Source organism: Anser anser, assembly GCF_964211835.1.
Source record: "Anser anser genome assembly, chromosome: 28".
Taxonomy (NCBI): Eukaryota; Metazoa; Chordata; class Aves; order Anseriformes; family Anatidae; genus Anser; species Anser anser.
The window spans coordinates 1,962,990-1,978,453 of NC_139749.1; the positions used below are offsets into that span (position 1 = coordinate 1,962,990).

Genomic DNA, 15,464 nt, shown 5'->3' on the forward strand with positions numbered 1-15,464 from the left:
TCCCTGTGTCTTGATAAATATTTTAGTGTTTCAGTCCCGTACATATCATTCTTTTCCCTTAAAGTCTTTATTTCGGTATGTCTGTGAAGGACTTTCCTGTTTATTCCCTGATGGCTCCCATACAATGCAGGCAGCATTGTTCGTGATTCCACCTCGCATTGGGATGCTGCAGCCAATGGGGCTGGGCAGGAGAATTCAGACAGGCTGACCAGGATGGAGCATTATGGGGAAGACTCAGCATTAAAATTCAGGATAGAACAATAGACAAGCACAGAGAGTGTCAAGAAGCATGCCTGGGTTTGCTGGCTTTTTCTTCTGCTGCGTATTCGCAGCATTCATTTGAGATTTGCTGTTAGGAGCATCTCCTTACAGACTTTCTTTCCTGCTGTGTTCCAGGCTCGCCTCCCTCCATCGCACCAAGATGACTTACTACTACCAGAACCAGTGTGAGGATTCCTGCTACTCCCCGTGCAGCTACGGCACCGTGTACAGCTACCGCACGTACGACTGCGGGAGCCCCTGCGGCTACCGTGGCTACGGGGGCCTGTACGGGTATCGCGACTGCTACCCCAGCTACAGCTCCCGCTACTACCCCTGCTCCACTCGCTACACCCGGAGGTACAGCTATGGGAGCTGCTACCCCTGCTACCCCTGCTAAATCCAGAAGGATTTAATGGGAAATGAGGACTGAGACTTAATATCTGGATTCATGGACTCTGTTACAGGGATGGCTTGTGGGAGCTCTGAGTCCAGAACAGCGACTGAAGGCAGTAGTGTTTTGGAGAGCTCAGTGTTTCTGTAAAAATTCTTCAGTGTTCTTCCAAAATTTTGTTTTGTCTTCTTCCTTTCCTACTGACTTCTTTACTCCTTGGGTTCTGGTAGTTTGATGAAACAGGGCATAATGGAGTGTAAACAACATCTTAACTTATTTATAGCTCTTTCCCAGCTAACATTAATGAAAGCTGGAGTTTAGTGCCCTGGTCCTCCTATGGGTATGTTTCTCAGTTCCCTGCTTTGGAAACTATACCAAAGAGAAAGTGAATCATTTAATCATTTGATTAATTGAACTAAAAAAAAAAAAAAAAGGAAATTGATAGTAAAATGCTGCTGTAGCAGCTCAAATGGCACCAACAAAAATAGGTGATTTTCTGCATAAATTCATCTCTGCATGTATTCCTCCTGCTTCTGCTTTCTGTATCATATTGGATTTTGATTGTGAGCTTTATTCTTATTAAAAATGTTATAGCATCATTACTTCTTGTTTTTTCCTTTTCTGACTCGCATGTATGCAGATTTTTGCCTCCAGCTCAATACATTTTGGTTGGTTTTCCTGAGATATAGTGAGTCCTCTAGCTTTTATGTAGTTTTTCAGCTGAACCTGAGCTCACCTTTGTCAAACTAATAACCCAGTAGTACCTTATAAAAGGAAGTGACCCATTATGGAATTTCCTAGAAAGGATTTGGAAAGATTCCTTTAAATTTGCCTTAGCATCACACTACATGCCTGGACATTGAACATAACAGCTACCAGCACCACATCTTAGTGGCTTATAAGTGCATAAGACTGCCTGTGGGCAAACCCATTTTAACTGGTGAGTAAGCCAAAAATTTGGAAGAAAACCCTGCTTTTGTCAACTGCTCTTGTGCTGGCAGTATCTGGAACACTTTCTGGATTTAAAGACCTTACTTGTTATAGAGCAGAAAATTGCACACTTTCTGTTCACCTCGCTAACTCATAAAGACAAGTGTTTGCAAGTGTTACTGTAAGGCTTCTTTTGAATGACAATGAATTGGCGTGCATTTCCCTGGCTGCACAATCACGCAGTGGTTATTAGGGCGAGATCCCTTGATGCATCCTGAAGTGACTATTATTCATGACTGAAGTACCTAACTGGCAGCAGTAGTAACCTCTTAATAGTATGATGCTGTAACAACGTCTAGGCATAAAATAGCCAGTGAAGTGCTTTGAAATCCCTATTAAACGCTAGAACCTTTATTGTGAATGTAATTGCCATTCTTTGAACACACACAGAGGCACTTTGATGGCGGTCTCAAAAGAGGAATAGAGCTCAATTGTGCTACGATACACCTGGGTGCATGATTATAAATTACACTGAACACCTTTGCAAGAAAAGCTGTGGGTTATGCTTCCAGCAAGTTCCAGGACGGAGCTTTCTCATGGCTTCTGAGGAGCTTGTTTCCAGGAAGGCGCTCACTGACTTTGGTGCCTGACATGTTTGTTCCTGGAGCACAGTGCAGATTGCTGCTCAACCCGTATCTTGACATTAAGGTTTATAAATTTAGCTGGTCATTATTCTGACATTATAACTGGCCGTAATTTCAATTTTTCAATATCTAAAGCTACAAAATAAAATCTGGAAATTACTAAGTGTCTTACAGTGCAGAAGTAAGAGACTGAGAGCTTAAAATAATCACTATTACAGTGTTGCAGTAGTTCTACAGATTGTTTATGGATTTAACAGGGGACACAGGTAAAAGAAATGGTTAAAAATGCCCCAAATGCCACATAAGTACGTATCTTTCTTCAGCTCCAGGAAGTCTTAAGATAAGGCTAGAAAGAAATCCAGCTTTCTAAGATGAAAAGACAAAGACACTAATTGAAGGGTCTATTATGATTGTTTGTACAGACCCACATTTTAATGAAAAATTTGAAGGCTATAAAATCCCATTCTGACTAAAGCATATATAGAAATGTCTCAGTATGCATGTTTGAAGTGACTATTATTCAATAATGAAGCACTTAATGAGAACAGTAAGCATTTAATACAGTAATAATACACTACGAATGTATTAAATAGTTACAAGCATCTGAGAAGTGCTTTGAATTTCTCAGACGACTTAGCATGAAGAAATCTGGAGATATTGTACACTTCTTGGGAAAAGGATCTCTAAGCAACAGATAAGTTAAGCTATATTTTTTCCTTTCAAATCTATCCCTCGCAATAAGGATATTAGCTTGTTTACATCTATTGCATGCTACAGCTCAAGGGTCTGTATCACAAGCTGTTCAACCTCCCACAAACTGTTTGCTAACAAATTTGCCATCTGATTTCTGACATTATGGCTTGAGATTAATTATCAAAAAGTCCCTAACCAATGCAGAAAATCAAAAGACCAAATTTAGACACACAAACAAACCAAAAGCAAGTTGTCGATGCAGTTGAGATTCTTTAATATGGATGGAAAAGGCAATAGACACTGACAGCAGAAAACAAAACAACACAGAAACAATGAATTAGAATCATGAAAAACACAAGGCGGCAGCAAGTCACAATCCAGGACTTCACCTCAAAGATTCCCCCTTCTTAGCACTGTTCAGGAACCTCACATCTGGGCAGAGAGGGGAGACACTCACCCAAGGATGAGCACTGCTCTGCTGTATTGCAGATAGAGGGGAGATTTTGAAGGCATTGCTGGACACCCTGAAACCCCCAGATACACATCTGCAAGGTTATTCTGTGCAAAAAAGCAGGGATCAGTAGATTAAAGTAGCTGCTTTGACACAGCTGAAAGAGGGACTGAAAGATTTGTTCTGCATCTGGTTATAGAAATCGAGGGCAGCTGTTTGTAAAGGCTCAAGGCAGATGCAGCACTGCATTCCATGGGCCTTTGGAGTTTAGCAGGGCCCGCAGTTGCCGCTGAGGTACCTGTGGCTTAGAGCCCAACCTCCATACCCGCAGCTCCCAAAGGCTCCATAGCCCCCATAGCCTCCAAGGCCTCCGTAGCCCAAAAGGCCGCCATAGCTCCCAAGGCCTCCATAGCCCCCAAAGCCACCACGGCCTCCAAAAGTGCCGCCAAAGCCCCCTGCAACACCCGGGACTCCGGCCGAGCCGACCACGGCATGCTGCGGGAAGGAGCTGAGGATGGGCCCGGGCAAGGTGAGCACCGTGGCCGGGGGCTGGATCACCACGGTGGAGTCGGGGCACTGCCGCACGCAGGGCTCGTTGAAGCTGTCAGCCAGCGGGGCCGGGGCAGCTACCCCGCAGACAGGGGCACACAGGCTGGAGCAGGACATCCTTCGATTTGCAGGCAAAACTGTGAGAGAAGGCAGAGTTGGGGTCAGAATATCAACACATTGCAAATACCCTGTGGCTCTCCCATTCTAGGAGCTTGTGCCCCAGGAAATGCTCTGCACCAAGTAAATCAGTCAGAGCATAAGCAGAGTATTCAGTTGGAAAGCTGGTGTAAACAACTTGATCTCCCTGACACGAAGGACAGGAGCTTGTGCCCCAGGAAATGCTCTGCATCACATCAGGCAGTCAGAGCATAAAGACAATATTCATTTGGAAAGCTAGTGTAGACCACTTACTCCCCCTGACCCTTAGGACATAAGAAAAACCACATCATCCAAAGCACATGGAAAGAGACTGAGCACCCAAAGGATACAATTGCGTTGGGAAGCTCAGAGCACCATGCCTAAAAGTTTCAATATCCATCCTTTCCAGAGCTATGAAACACTACTGTCACAACCAAGCTTATACAACACTACAAAAAGAATGGTAGAACAAACACCAATAGATGCAATTGATGAAACGATTGCTGAGGAAAAGAAGAGGCACATAAGGCATGGACTTACCCAGGTGATCTGGTAAGAGACAAGTGGAGGAAGCAGGATAGAGGGCTGTGAAACCCTCAGCCCTTTTATACCTGTCCCAGACAGCCTGCAGCATTGAACAGAGGTGGAAGCCCCAGATATTCATGCAATAAAGACATCACAAATCATGACACGTGTGGAAACGCGGGGCAATTTTATCCCTCCCCATTGAGGACACTGAGGCTCAAATGTGCCCTGGGGAAGAGGAACGTGATGGAAGGGACAGGCCGTGACAGTCACATGAAAGGCCAGGTGCTGCTGAAGCTGACCTCACAGCACCAATAAACCCCAATGAGTTCCTAATCCCCTGGGCAGATCGGGCTTCACCTACAACACCAACATAGCCACAGCTCTCTGCTTGGCCTTCAGGAGAACTGGAGAGTAAGGAGTAGCACATGTCCCACAGGGCAGGGAGAAGGACAACGGTTAGGGATGCTCCTGAACTCCCACCCGAGTGCCTCGCAGCCCTTGCCTGTACAGGGAGATGGTGAGTGTTTGGGAGCTGCTGCAAGTGAGTGGGATGGCTTCATCCCTTCACCCAAACTTCCACCACCTCTGTTTACCAGCCCGTAAAAGGGAGGTAATGGCAGGCGTGCTGGCTGTGCACGGGATTGCAAAATGCTTCTTCAACCAATTGCCCATGACTCTTCCACATAGACAAAGTTTAGGATTAGGAAGAAATCAGGGTTTATTGGTGGTGTGAGGTCAGTTTCAGCAGTGGCTGGCTTTTCATGAAGTTATGTGTCGTGGCCTGTTCCTCCCATCGGCACCCTGTTCCCCAGAGAACGTTTGCATTTCAATGTCCCTGATGGGGAAGGATATAATTGCCCCACATCTCCAAGTGTGTCATGATTCATGCTGGCTTTATTGCCTGAAAATCTGGGACTTCAAACACCACCCCCTGCCTGATGATACAGGCTGTCTGGGACAGGTATAAAAGGGCTGAGGGCTTCGCAGCCCTCTATCCTGCTTCCTCCACTTGTCTCTAAACAGATCACCTGGTAAGTCGTGCTCTTGGAGGCTTCTCGCGGCTCTCTCCCTGACTCCATCAGTACAGCCTCTCCCCAGATCCTTGCCTAATTCTGCCTGTTCTTTGCAGTACTCCTTGCCTGCGTGGAAGATGTCCTGCTCCAGCCTGTGTGCTCCTGTGTGTGGGGTGGCCGCCCCAGTCCCAGTGGCTGACAGTGCCAATGAGCCTTGCGTGCGGCAGTGCCCCGACTCCACGGTAGTGATCCAGCCCCCGGCCACGGTGCTCACCTTGCCCGGGCCCATCCTCAGCTCCTTCCCGCAGCATGCCGTGGTCGGCTCGGCAGGAGTCCCGGGTGTTGCAGGGGGCTTTGGCGGCACTTTTGGAGGCCGTGGTGGCTTTGGGGGCTACGGAGGCCTTGGGGGTTATGGTGGCCTTTTGGGCTATGGAGGCCTTGGGGGCTATGGAGGCCTCGGAGGCTATGGGGGCTATGGAGCCTTTGGGAGCTGCGGATACGGCGGCTGGCGTCGGGGCCACAGGTACCTCAGCGGCAACTGCGGGCCCTGCTAAGCCCACCTCTGGCTCCAGCCCCTGAAGAAGGAGAGCTCTGGAGCTGCCCTGGAACTTCCCCACCTGATGTTGCCATGAAAGGCTCCCCTTTAGAATCACTGGGCTTGAGAGCTTGGAGGCCTTGTGCCTTCATGGGGCCCCTCTGTCCTTCTCCTCGCTGCTTGAGCTTCGCTTCAGGACTCAATACCCCATGATGATGCAGCTAAGCACCAGACACCTCCTGTGGCAAGGCTGCTGCTCACCAGCGCTCTGCCTTCTGCAAGGGGTCAGGGGCTGCCTTTCTGCCATCTCCCTGCTCCCCTGGACCTGAAATAAAAGCTCTGTTGCACCTCATTCTGGACCCTGTCTTTTCTGTGACCCTTCCTCCATTCGCTTCTTTCTGTGAGGTTGGGGAGCTGCCACCGGGGAGTCCTCAGGGGGCCTGCAGGCACTCCCTCACCTCCTCCAAAAACCCTGCGCAGCACGGCCATTACAAGAGGGTTGCCACAGCCTCCCCAAGGGCAAAGGCCTGGTTAGAGTCAGCTGGGAGGCCACGGGACAGAGGGAGGAGGCGGAGGTCCACCCACCAGCCTTTCCTCCAGCCCCTCGGGTTTCCCTCCTCTTCCTCCCACATCTCCATGGAGCACTTGCACGCCTTTCCCCACCACTGGGCCAGAAGCTCTCCCCTGATGAAGGAGGGCTCTAGAGCTTCCATGGAACATCCCTACCTGATGTTGCCAGGAAGGGCTCCTCTTCAGCATCCCTGGGCTTCAGAGCCTGGAGGTTTCATGCCTGCATGGGGCCCATCTCTGTCTTTGTCCTTCCTGCTTGAGCTTTTTTTCAGGACTTGCTGCCCCATGATGACACTTCCCAGCACCATACGCCTGTTCCTGTGGCATTGCTGATGCTCACCTCTTCTCTTGTTTATGCAAGGAGTCGGGCCTGCCCCTGGCCAGGGGCTACCCTTCTGCTGTCTCCATGCTCCCTTGGAACTGAAATAAAATCTCTGTTGCACCACATTTTCGACCCCATTTTTTGCATGTTCCTACCTCCATTCACTTCTTGCTGTGAGGCCAGGGAGCTGCCACCGGAGCATTTTCAGGGGCCCTGCAGGCGTTCCCTCAACTCCTCCAAATGCCCTGCACAGCACGGCCATTATAAGATGGTCAGAACAGCCTCCCTAAGGGCATAGGCCTGGTTAGAGCCAAGTGGAAGGCCACGGGACAGAGGAAGGAGGCGGAGGGCCCCCCACCAGCCTTTCCTCCAGCCCCTCGGGTTTCCCTCCTCTTCCTCCCACATCTCCATGGAGCACTTGCACGCCTTTCCCCATCACTGGGCCAGAAGCTCTTCCCTGTATACACAGCTTGCCTGCTTGTAGCTGGTGGACACAGCTCTGCCCGGGTAGGACAGCAGTGCTCCACACAGCCCCATACTGCAGACATGCTGCCAGGCCATGGCTGCCCTTCCTCACACACCAGCACACCAAGCGACCTGCACGGCCAGGCCCCCAGAACACCTGGCCACAACAGCTGTGAGGAGGCACGACTGCTGCCTCCCACCACTCTGCCCTCACCCAGCATGCAGGGGATGCTATGTGAGGCAGCACCCAGTGGTTGGCTGGGGGTCCTAGCACTGGAGCCTGGGGAGTGGTGTGGATGGGCAGAAATGGAAAAGAGGTCCTCAAGCACAAGAGGAGACACACAAACTTCTGCGCAGGTGGTGGAGGAAAGCTGTGGCTGCTCGGACAGTTTGCTGCTGTTTTCCCCTTCCCCTGTCTTGACAATTACGGGTGATGCATGTTTTCTTGAGCCCCCAGCAGCGACCAATGTGCTGCCCCACTGCTCTTCTTGATTTCCCTGGCAGGAACCGTCTCCAAGAAAGACCACTGTGCAGAGCCAGGATCACACAATCACGAGATGTTTGGGAAAGGAAGGGACATGAGGAGGGTACAGACACCCACCTCCTACTCAAGGCCTTTGTGCCCCCTGGCTCTGGATGGCTGTGATGTGTTCATGGCTGTGAGGAGAACCTTGGGAAAACTTGGCTGTGTCTCCTTCACCCCTTCCCAGTGCCACCAGTTGCAGCTGGGCACATGAGCACAGTCAGCAGGTGGCAGGAGCCCTGACCATGCAGTGGCCGTCTCCCTGTCTCCCCAGACCTCCACGGGTGACCATAGAAAAGGCAATATAAAGAGGTCAAACATGCTGTGGTGGCTGTGCAAGACGTCTGTTTCTCTGTCGTGTTCTCAAAGAACATTGAGATTGAAAACATTGAGAACATTGCCATTCTTCCCGCTGAGAGAAGGGAGGAGGTTCAGGGGGCTGTCCTCTACAAGACCCACTGGGGACTCTGATCTTCAGTCGTAATGCCCTGCCCCAGCGGCCCAAAGGCCCCTTTAGCAAAGCCAGGAGTGCAGCCAGCGGCCCAACTGCCCCGGCTCTGAGGTTTGGGGGAAGTCTGGAAGAAGAAGGATGAAGAAATACCATGGGTCGAGAATGTGGTGCAATAGAGCTTTTATTGCAAGTCCAGGGGAGCAGGAAGATGGCAGAAAGGCAGCCCCAGGGCAGAGGCAGCCCCCAACTCCTTGCAAAAGGCAGAGAGAACGCGAGCAGCAGCCAGCCACAGGAACAGGCAGTTGGCTTTGGGCTGCATCACCCTGGGGGAGCAAGTCCTGAAGTGAAACTCAATTGGGACAGGAGAAAAAGGGAGCTAGGCCCCATGAAGGCATAGGGCCTCCAAGCTCTGGAGACCAGTGATGATGAAGGGGAGCCCTTCCTGCTGGTGTCATGTTGGGACGTTCCAGGGCAGCCCTGGAGCTCTCCTTCTTCAAGGGCTGGAGGCAGAGGTGGGCTTAACAGGGCCCGCAGTTGCCGCTGAGGTACCTGTGGCCCCGACGCCAGCCGCCGTATCCACAGCTCCCAAATGCTCCATAGCCCCCATAGCCTCCAAGGCCTCCATAGCTCCCAATGCCGCCATAACCCAAAAGGCCACCATAACCCCCAAGGCCTCCGTAGCCCCCAAAGCCACCACGGCCTCCAAAAGTGCCGCCGAAGCCCCCTGCCACACCCGGGACTCCCGCTGAGCCGACCACGGCATGCTGTGGGAAGGAGCTGAGGATGGGCCCGGGCAAGGTGAACACCGTGGCCGGGGGCTGGATCACCACGGTGGAGTCGGGGCACTGCTGCACGCAGGGCTCGTTGAAGCTGTCAACCACTGGGACTGGGGCGGCCACCCCGCACACAGGGGCACACAGGCTGGAGCAGGACATCCTTCGATTTGCAGGCAAAACTGTGAGAGAAGGCAGAGCTGGGATCAGAACATCACCACATTGCAAATACCCTGTGGCTCTCCCGTTCTTGGAGCTTGTGCCCCAGGAAATGCTCTGCATCACATCAGGCAGTCAGAGCATAAAGACAATATTCATTTGGAAAGCTAGTGTAGACCACTTACTCCCCCTGACCCTTAGGACATAAGAAAAACCACATCATCCAAAGCACATGGAAAGAGACTGAGCACCCAAAGGATACAATTGCGTTGGGAAGCTCAGAGCACCATGCCTAAAAGTTTCAATATCCATCCTTTCCAGAGCTATGAAACACTACTGTCACAACCAAGCTTATACAACACTACAAAAAGAATGGTAGAACAAACACCAATAGATGCAATTGATGAAACGATTGCTGAGGAAAAGAAGAGGCACATAAGGCATGGACTTACCCAGGTGATCTGGTAAGAGACAAGTGGAGGAAGCAGGATAGAGGGCTGTGAAACCCTCAGCCCTTTTATACCTGTCCCAGACAGCCTGCAGCATTGAACAGAGGTGGAAGCCCCAGATATTCATGCAATAAAGACATCACAAATCATGACACGTGTGGAAACGCGGGGCAATTTTATCCCTCCCCATTGAGGACACTGAGGCTCAAATGTGCCCTGGGGAAGAGGAACGTGATGGAAGGGACAGGCCGTGACAGTCACATGAAAGGCCAGGTGCTGCTGAAGCTGACCTCACAGCACCAATAAACCCCAATGAGTTCCTAATCCCCTGGGCAGATCGGGCTTCACCTACAACACCAACATAGCCACAGCTCTCTGCTTGGCCTTCAGGAGAACTGGAGAGTAAGGAGTAGCACATGTCCCACAGGGCAGGGAGAAGGACAACGGTTAGGGATGCTCCTGAACTCCCACCCGAGTGCCTCGCAGCCCTTGCCTGTACAGGGAGATGGTGAGTGTTTGGGAGCTGCTGCAAGTGAGTGGGATGGCTTCATCCCTTCACCCAAACTTCCACCACCTCTGTTTACCAGCCCGTAAAAGGGAGGTAATGGCAGGCGTGCTGGCTGTGCACGGGATTGCAAAATGCTTCTTCAACCAATTGCCCATGACTCTTCCACATAGACAAAGTTTAGGATTAGGAAGAAATCAGGGTTTATTGGTGGTGTGAGGTCAGTTTCAGCAGTGGCTGGCTTTTCATGAAGTTATGTGTCGTGGCCTGTTCCTCCCATCGGCACCCTGTTCCCCAGAGAACGTTTGCATTTCAATGTCCCTGATGGGGAAGGATATAATTGCCCCACATCTCCAAGTGTGTCATGATTCATGCTGGCTTTATTGCCTGAAAATCTGGGACTTCAAACACCACCCCCTGCCTGATGATACAGGCTGTCTGGGACAGGTATAAAAGGGCTGAGGGCTTCGCAGCCCTCTATCCTGCTTCCTCCACTTGTCTCTAAACAGATCACCTGGTAAGTCGTGCTCTTGGAGGCTTCTCGCGGCTCTCTCCCTGACTCCATCAGTACAGCCTCTCCCCAGATCCTTGCCTAATTCTGCCTGTTCTTTGCAGTACTCCTTGCCTGCGTGGAAGATGTCCTGCTCCAGCCTGTGTGCTCCTGTGTGTGGGGTGGCCGCCCCAGTCCCAGTGGCTGACAGTGCCAATGAGCCTTGCGTGCGGCAGTGCCCCGACTCCACGGTAGTGATCCAGCCCCCGGCCACGGTGCTCACCTTGCCCGGGCCCATCCTCAGCTCCTTCCCGCAGCATGCCGTGGTCGGCTCGGCAGGAGTCCCGGGTGTTGCAGGGGGCTTAGGCGGCACTTTTGGAGGCCGTGGTGGCTTTGGGGGCTATGGAGGCCTTGGGGGCTATGGTGGCCTTCTGGGCTATGGAGGCCTTGGGGGCTATGGAGGCCTCGGAGGCTATGGGGGCTATGGAGCCTTTGGGAGCTGCGGATACGGAGGCTGGCGTCGGGGCCACAGGTACCTCAGCGGCAACTGCGGGCCCTGCTAAGCCCACCTCTGGCTCCAGCCCCTGAAGAAGGAGAGCTCTGGAGCTGCCCTGGAACTTCCCCACCTGATGTTGCCATGAAAGGCTCCCCTTTAGAATCACTGGGCTTGAGAGCTTGGAGGCCTTGTGCCTTCATGGGGCCCCTCTGTCCTTCTCCTCGCTGCTTGAGCTTCGCTTCAGGACTCAATACCCCATGATGATGCAGCTAAGCACCAGACACCTCCTGTGGCAAGGCTGCTGCTCACCAGCGCTCTGCCTTCTGCAAGGGGTCAGGGGCTGCCTTTCTGCCATCTCCCTGCTCCCCTGGACCTGAAATAAAAGCTCTGTTGCACCTCATTCTGGACCCTGTCTTTTCTGTGACCCTTCCTCCATTCGCTTCTTTCTGTGAGGTTGGGGAGCTGCCACCGGGGAGTCCTCAGGGGGCCTGCAGGCACTCCCTCACCTCCTCCCCATGCCCTGCACAGCACGGCCATTACAAGAGGGTCGCCACAGCCTCCCCAAGGGCAAAGGCCTGGTTAGAGTCAACTGGGAGGCCACGGGACAGAGGAAGGAGGCGGAGGGCCCCCCACCAGCCTTTCCTCCAGCCCCTCGGGTTTCCCTCCTCTTCCTCCCACATCTCCATGGAGCACTTGCACGCCTTTCCCCACCACTGGGCCAGAAGCTCTTCCCTGTATACACAGCTTGCCTGCTTGTAGCTGGTGGACACAGCTCTGCCCGGGTAGGACAGCAGTGCTCCACACAGCCCCATACTGCAGACATGCTGCCAGGCCACGGCTGCCCTTCCTCACACACCAGCACACCAAGCGACCTGCACGGCCAGGCCCCCAGAACACCTGGCCACAACGGCTGTGAGGAGGCACGACTGCTGCCTCCCACCACTCTGCCCTCACCCAGCATGCAGGGGATGCTATGTGAGGCAGCACCCAGTGGTTGGCTGGGGGTCCTAGCACTGGAGCCTGGGGAGTGGTGTGGATGGGCAGAAATGGAAAAGAGGTCCTCAAGCACAAGAGGAGACACACAAACTTCTGCGCAGGTGGTGGAGGAAAGCTGTGGCTGCTCGGACAGTTTGCTGCTGTTTTCCCCTTCCCCTGTCTTGACAATTACGGGTGATGCATGTTTTCTTGAGCCCCCAGCAGCGACCAATGTGCTGCCCCACTGCTCTTCTTGATTTCCCTGACAAGAATCGTCTCCACGAAAGACCACTGTGCAGAGCTAGGATCACACGATCGGAAGACTTTTGGGGAAGGAAGGGACATGAGGAGGGCACAGACACACACCTCCTACTCAAGTGCTCCGTGGATCTGGATGGCTGTGATGTGTTCATGGCTGTGAGGAGAACCTTGGGAAAACTTGGCTGTGTCTCCTTCACCCCTTCCCAGTGCCACCAGTTGCAGCTGGGCACATGAGCACAGTCAGCAGGTGGCAGGAGCCCTGACCATGCAGTGGCCGTCTCTCTGTCTCCCCAGACCTCCACGGGTGACCATAGAAAAGGCAATATAAAGAGGTCAAACATGCTGTGGTGGCTGTGCAAGACGTCTGTTTCTCTGTCGTGTTCTCAAAGAACATTGAGATTGAAAACATTGAGAACATTGCCATTCTTCCCGCTGAGAGAAGGGAGGAGGTTCAGGGGGCTGTCCTCTACAAGACCCACTGGGGACTCTGATCTTCAGTCGTAATGCCCTGCCCCAGCGGCCCAAAGGCCCCTTTAGCAAAGCCAGGAGTGCAGCCAGCGGCCCAACTGCCCCGGCTCTGAGGTTTGGGGGAAGTCTGGAAGAAGAAGGATGAAGAAATACCATGGGTCGAGAATGTGGTGCAATAGAGCTTTTATTGCAAGTCCAGGGGAGCAGGAAGATGGCAGAAAGGCAGCCCCAGGGCAGAGGCAGCCCCCAACTCCTTGCAAAAGGCAGAGAGAACGCGAGCAGCAGCCAGCCACAGGAACAGGCAGTTGGCTTTGGGCTGCATCACCCTGGGGGAGCAAGTCCTGAAGTGAAACTCAATTGGGACAGGAGAAAAAGGGAGCTAGGCCCCATGAAGGCATAGGGCCTCCAAGCTCTGGAGACCAGTGATGATGAAGGGGAGCCCTTCCTGCTGGTGTCATGTTGGGACGTTCCAGGGCAGCCCTGGAGCTCTCCTTCTTCAAGGGCTGGAGGCAGAGGTGGGCTTAACAGGGCCCGCAGTTGCCGCTGAGGTACCTGTGGCCCCGACGCCAGCCGCCGTATCCACAGCTCCCAAATGCTCCATAGCCCCCATAGCCTCCAAGGCCTCCATAGCTCCCAATGCCGCCATAACCCAAAAGGCCACCATAACCCCCAAGGCCTCCGTAGCCCCCAAAGCCACCACGGCCTCCAAAAGTGCCGCCGAAGCCCCCTGCCACACCCGGGACTCCCGCTGAGCCGACCACGGCATGCTGTGGGAAGGAGCTGAGGATGGGCCCGGGCAAGGTGAACACCGTGGCCGGGGGCTGGATCACCACGGTGGAGTCGGGGCACTGCTGCACGCAGGGCTCGTTGAAGCTGTCAGCCACTGGGACTGGGGCGGCCACCCCGCACACAGGGGCACACAGGCTGGAGCAGGACATCCTTCGATTTGCAGGCAAAACTGTGAGAGAAGGCAGAGCTGGGATCAGAACATCACCACATTGCAAATACCCTGTGGCTCTCCCGTTCTTGGAGCTTGTGCCCCAGGAAATGCTCTGCATCACATCAGGCAGTCAGAGCATAAAGACAATATTCATTTGGAAAGCTAGTGTAGACCACTTACTCCCCCTGACCCTTAGGACATAAGAAAAACCACATCATCCAAAGCACATGGAAAGAGACTGAGCACCCAAAGGATACAATTGCGTTGGGAAGCTCAGAGCACCATGCCTAAAAGTTTCAATATCCATCCTTTCCAGAGCTATGAAACACTACTGTCACAACCAAGCTTATACAACACTACAAAAAGAATGGTAGAACAAACACCAATAGATGCAATTGATGAAACGATTGCTGAGGAAAAGAAGAGGCACATAAGGCATGGACTTACCCAGGTGATCTGGTAAGAGACAAGTGGAGGAAGCAGGATAGAGGGCTGTGAAACCCTCAGCCCTTTTATACCTGTCCCAGACAGCCTGCAGCATTGAACAGAGGTGGAAGCCCCAGATATTCATGCAATAAAGACATCACAAATCATGACACGTGTGGAAACGCGGGGCAATTTTATCCCTCCCCATTGAGGACACTGAGGCTCAAATGTGCCCTGGGGAAGAGGAACGTGATGGAAGGGACAGGCCGTGACAGTCACATGAAAGGCCAGGTGCTGCTGAAGCTGACCTCACAGCACCAATAAACCCCAATGAGTTCCTAATCCCCTGGGCAGATCGGGCTTCACCTACAACACCAACATAGCCACAGCTCTCTGCTTGGCCTTCAGGAGAACTGGAGAGTAAGGAGTAGCACATGTCCCACAGGGCAGGGAGAAGGACAACGGTTAGGGATGCTCCTGAACTCCCACCCGAGTGCCTCGCAGCCCTTGCCTGTACAGGGAGATGGTGAGTGTTTGGGAGCTGCTGCAAGTGAGTGGGATGGCTTCATCCCTTCACCCAAACTTCCACCACCTCTGTTTACCAGCCCGTAAAAGGGAGGTAATGGCAGGCGTGCTGGCTGTGCACGGGATTGCAAAATGCTTCTTCAACCAATTGCCCATGACTCTTCCACATAGACAAAGTTTAGGATTAGGAAGAAATCAGGGTTTATTGGTGGTGTGAGGTCAGTTTCAGCAGTGGCTGGCTTTTCATGAAGTTATGTGTCGTGGCCTGTTCCTCCCATCGGCACCCTGTTCCCCAGAGAACGTTTGCATTTCAATGTCCCTGATGGGGAAGGATATAATTGCCCCACATCTCCAAGTGTGTCATGATTCATGCTGGCTTTATTGCCTGAAAATCTGGGACTTCAAACACCACCCCCTGCCTGATGATACAGGCTGTCTGGGACAGGTATAAAAGGGCTGAGGGCTTCGCAGCCCTCTATCCTGCTTCCTCCACTTGTCTCTAAACAGATCACCTGGTAAGTCGTGCTCTTGGA

General features: G+C 52.6%; 5 protein-coding genes across 9 annotated transcripts in view; 3 read left to right on the forward strand and 2 right to left on the reverse strand.

The window, feature by feature from the left end:
* The window catches only part of LOC310887501 (uncharacterized protein), a 36,005-nt gene extending 34,754 nt beyond the window's left edge, over window positions 1-1,251 (forward strand). For all 5 annotated transcript variants that reach the window (XM_083813492.1, XM_083813490.1, XM_083813489.1 and 2 more), the window contains one exon: window positions 397-1,251. In XM_083813492.1, coding sequence (XP_083669618.1) covers window positions 422-658 — 237 coding nt within the window. In that variant the 5' untranslated portion in view covers window positions 397-421 and the 3' untranslated portion in view covers window positions 659-1,251. The remainder of the gene's footprint in view (window positions 1-396) is intronic.
* A 1,502-nt stretch (window positions 1,252-2,753) lies between these two features.
* Window positions 2,754-7,461, reverse strand: LOC310887484 (claw keratin-like). The gene is made up of 2 exons (XM_083813471.1): window positions 6,860-7,461; window positions 2,754-4,056 (listed from the first exon to the last, which is right to left on the reverse strand). The coding sequence occupies exon 2, from the start codon at window positions 4,034-4,036 to the stop codon at window positions 3,638-3,640; it is 399 nt and encodes a 132-aa protein (XP_083669597.1). The 5' UTR covers window positions 4,037-4,056; window positions 6,860-7,461; the 3' UTR covers window positions 2,754-3,637.
* Window positions 4,044-6,591, forward strand: LOC310887477 (uncharacterized protein). The gene has a single exon (XM_083813464.1). The coding sequence runs from the start codon at window positions 5,736-5,738 to the stop codon at window positions 6,150-6,152; it is 417 nt and encodes a 138-aa protein (XP_083669590.1). The 5' UTR covers window positions 4,044-5,735; the 3' UTR covers window positions 6,153-6,591.
* A 742-nt stretch (window positions 7,462-8,203) lies between the features above and the next one.
* Window positions 8,204-14,098, reverse strand: LOC310887640 (uncharacterized protein; the record flags this gene model as incomplete). The annotated part of the gene is made up of 3 exons (XM_083813789.1): window positions 8,204-9,533; window positions 11,214-11,339; window positions 13,567-14,098. 3 exons carry the CDS (start codon window positions 14,096-14,098, stop codon window positions 8,983-8,985), a joined length of 1,209 nt encoding a protein of 402 aa, XP_083669915.1. The 3' UTR covers window positions 8,204-8,982.
* Window positions 9,531-13,560, forward strand: LOC310887475 (uncharacterized protein). Its single transcript, XM_083813462.1, has one exon. It carries the CDS (start codon window positions 10,987-10,989, stop codon window positions 11,401-11,403), a length of 417 nt encoding a protein of 138 aa, XP_083669588.1. The 5' UTR covers window positions 9,531-10,986; the 3' UTR covers window positions 11,404-13,560.
* Window positions 14,099-15,464: the final 1,366 nt, after the last annotated feature.

Excerpts from the sequence above, each read along its gene's own strand:
- LOC310887484 (XM_083813471.1), bottom strand. The coding sequence starts at position 4,036 with ATGTCCTGCTCCAGCCTGTGTGCCCCTGTCTGCGGGGTAGCTGCCCCG.
- LOC310887477 (XM_083813464.1), top strand. The coding sequence starts at position 5,736 with ATGTCCTGCTCCAGCCTGTGTGCTCCTGTGTGTGGGGTGGCCGCCCCA.
- LOC310887475 (XM_083813462.1), top strand. The coding sequence starts at position 10,987 with ATGTCCTGCTCCAGCCTGTGTGCTCCTGTGTGTGGGGTGGCCGCCCCA.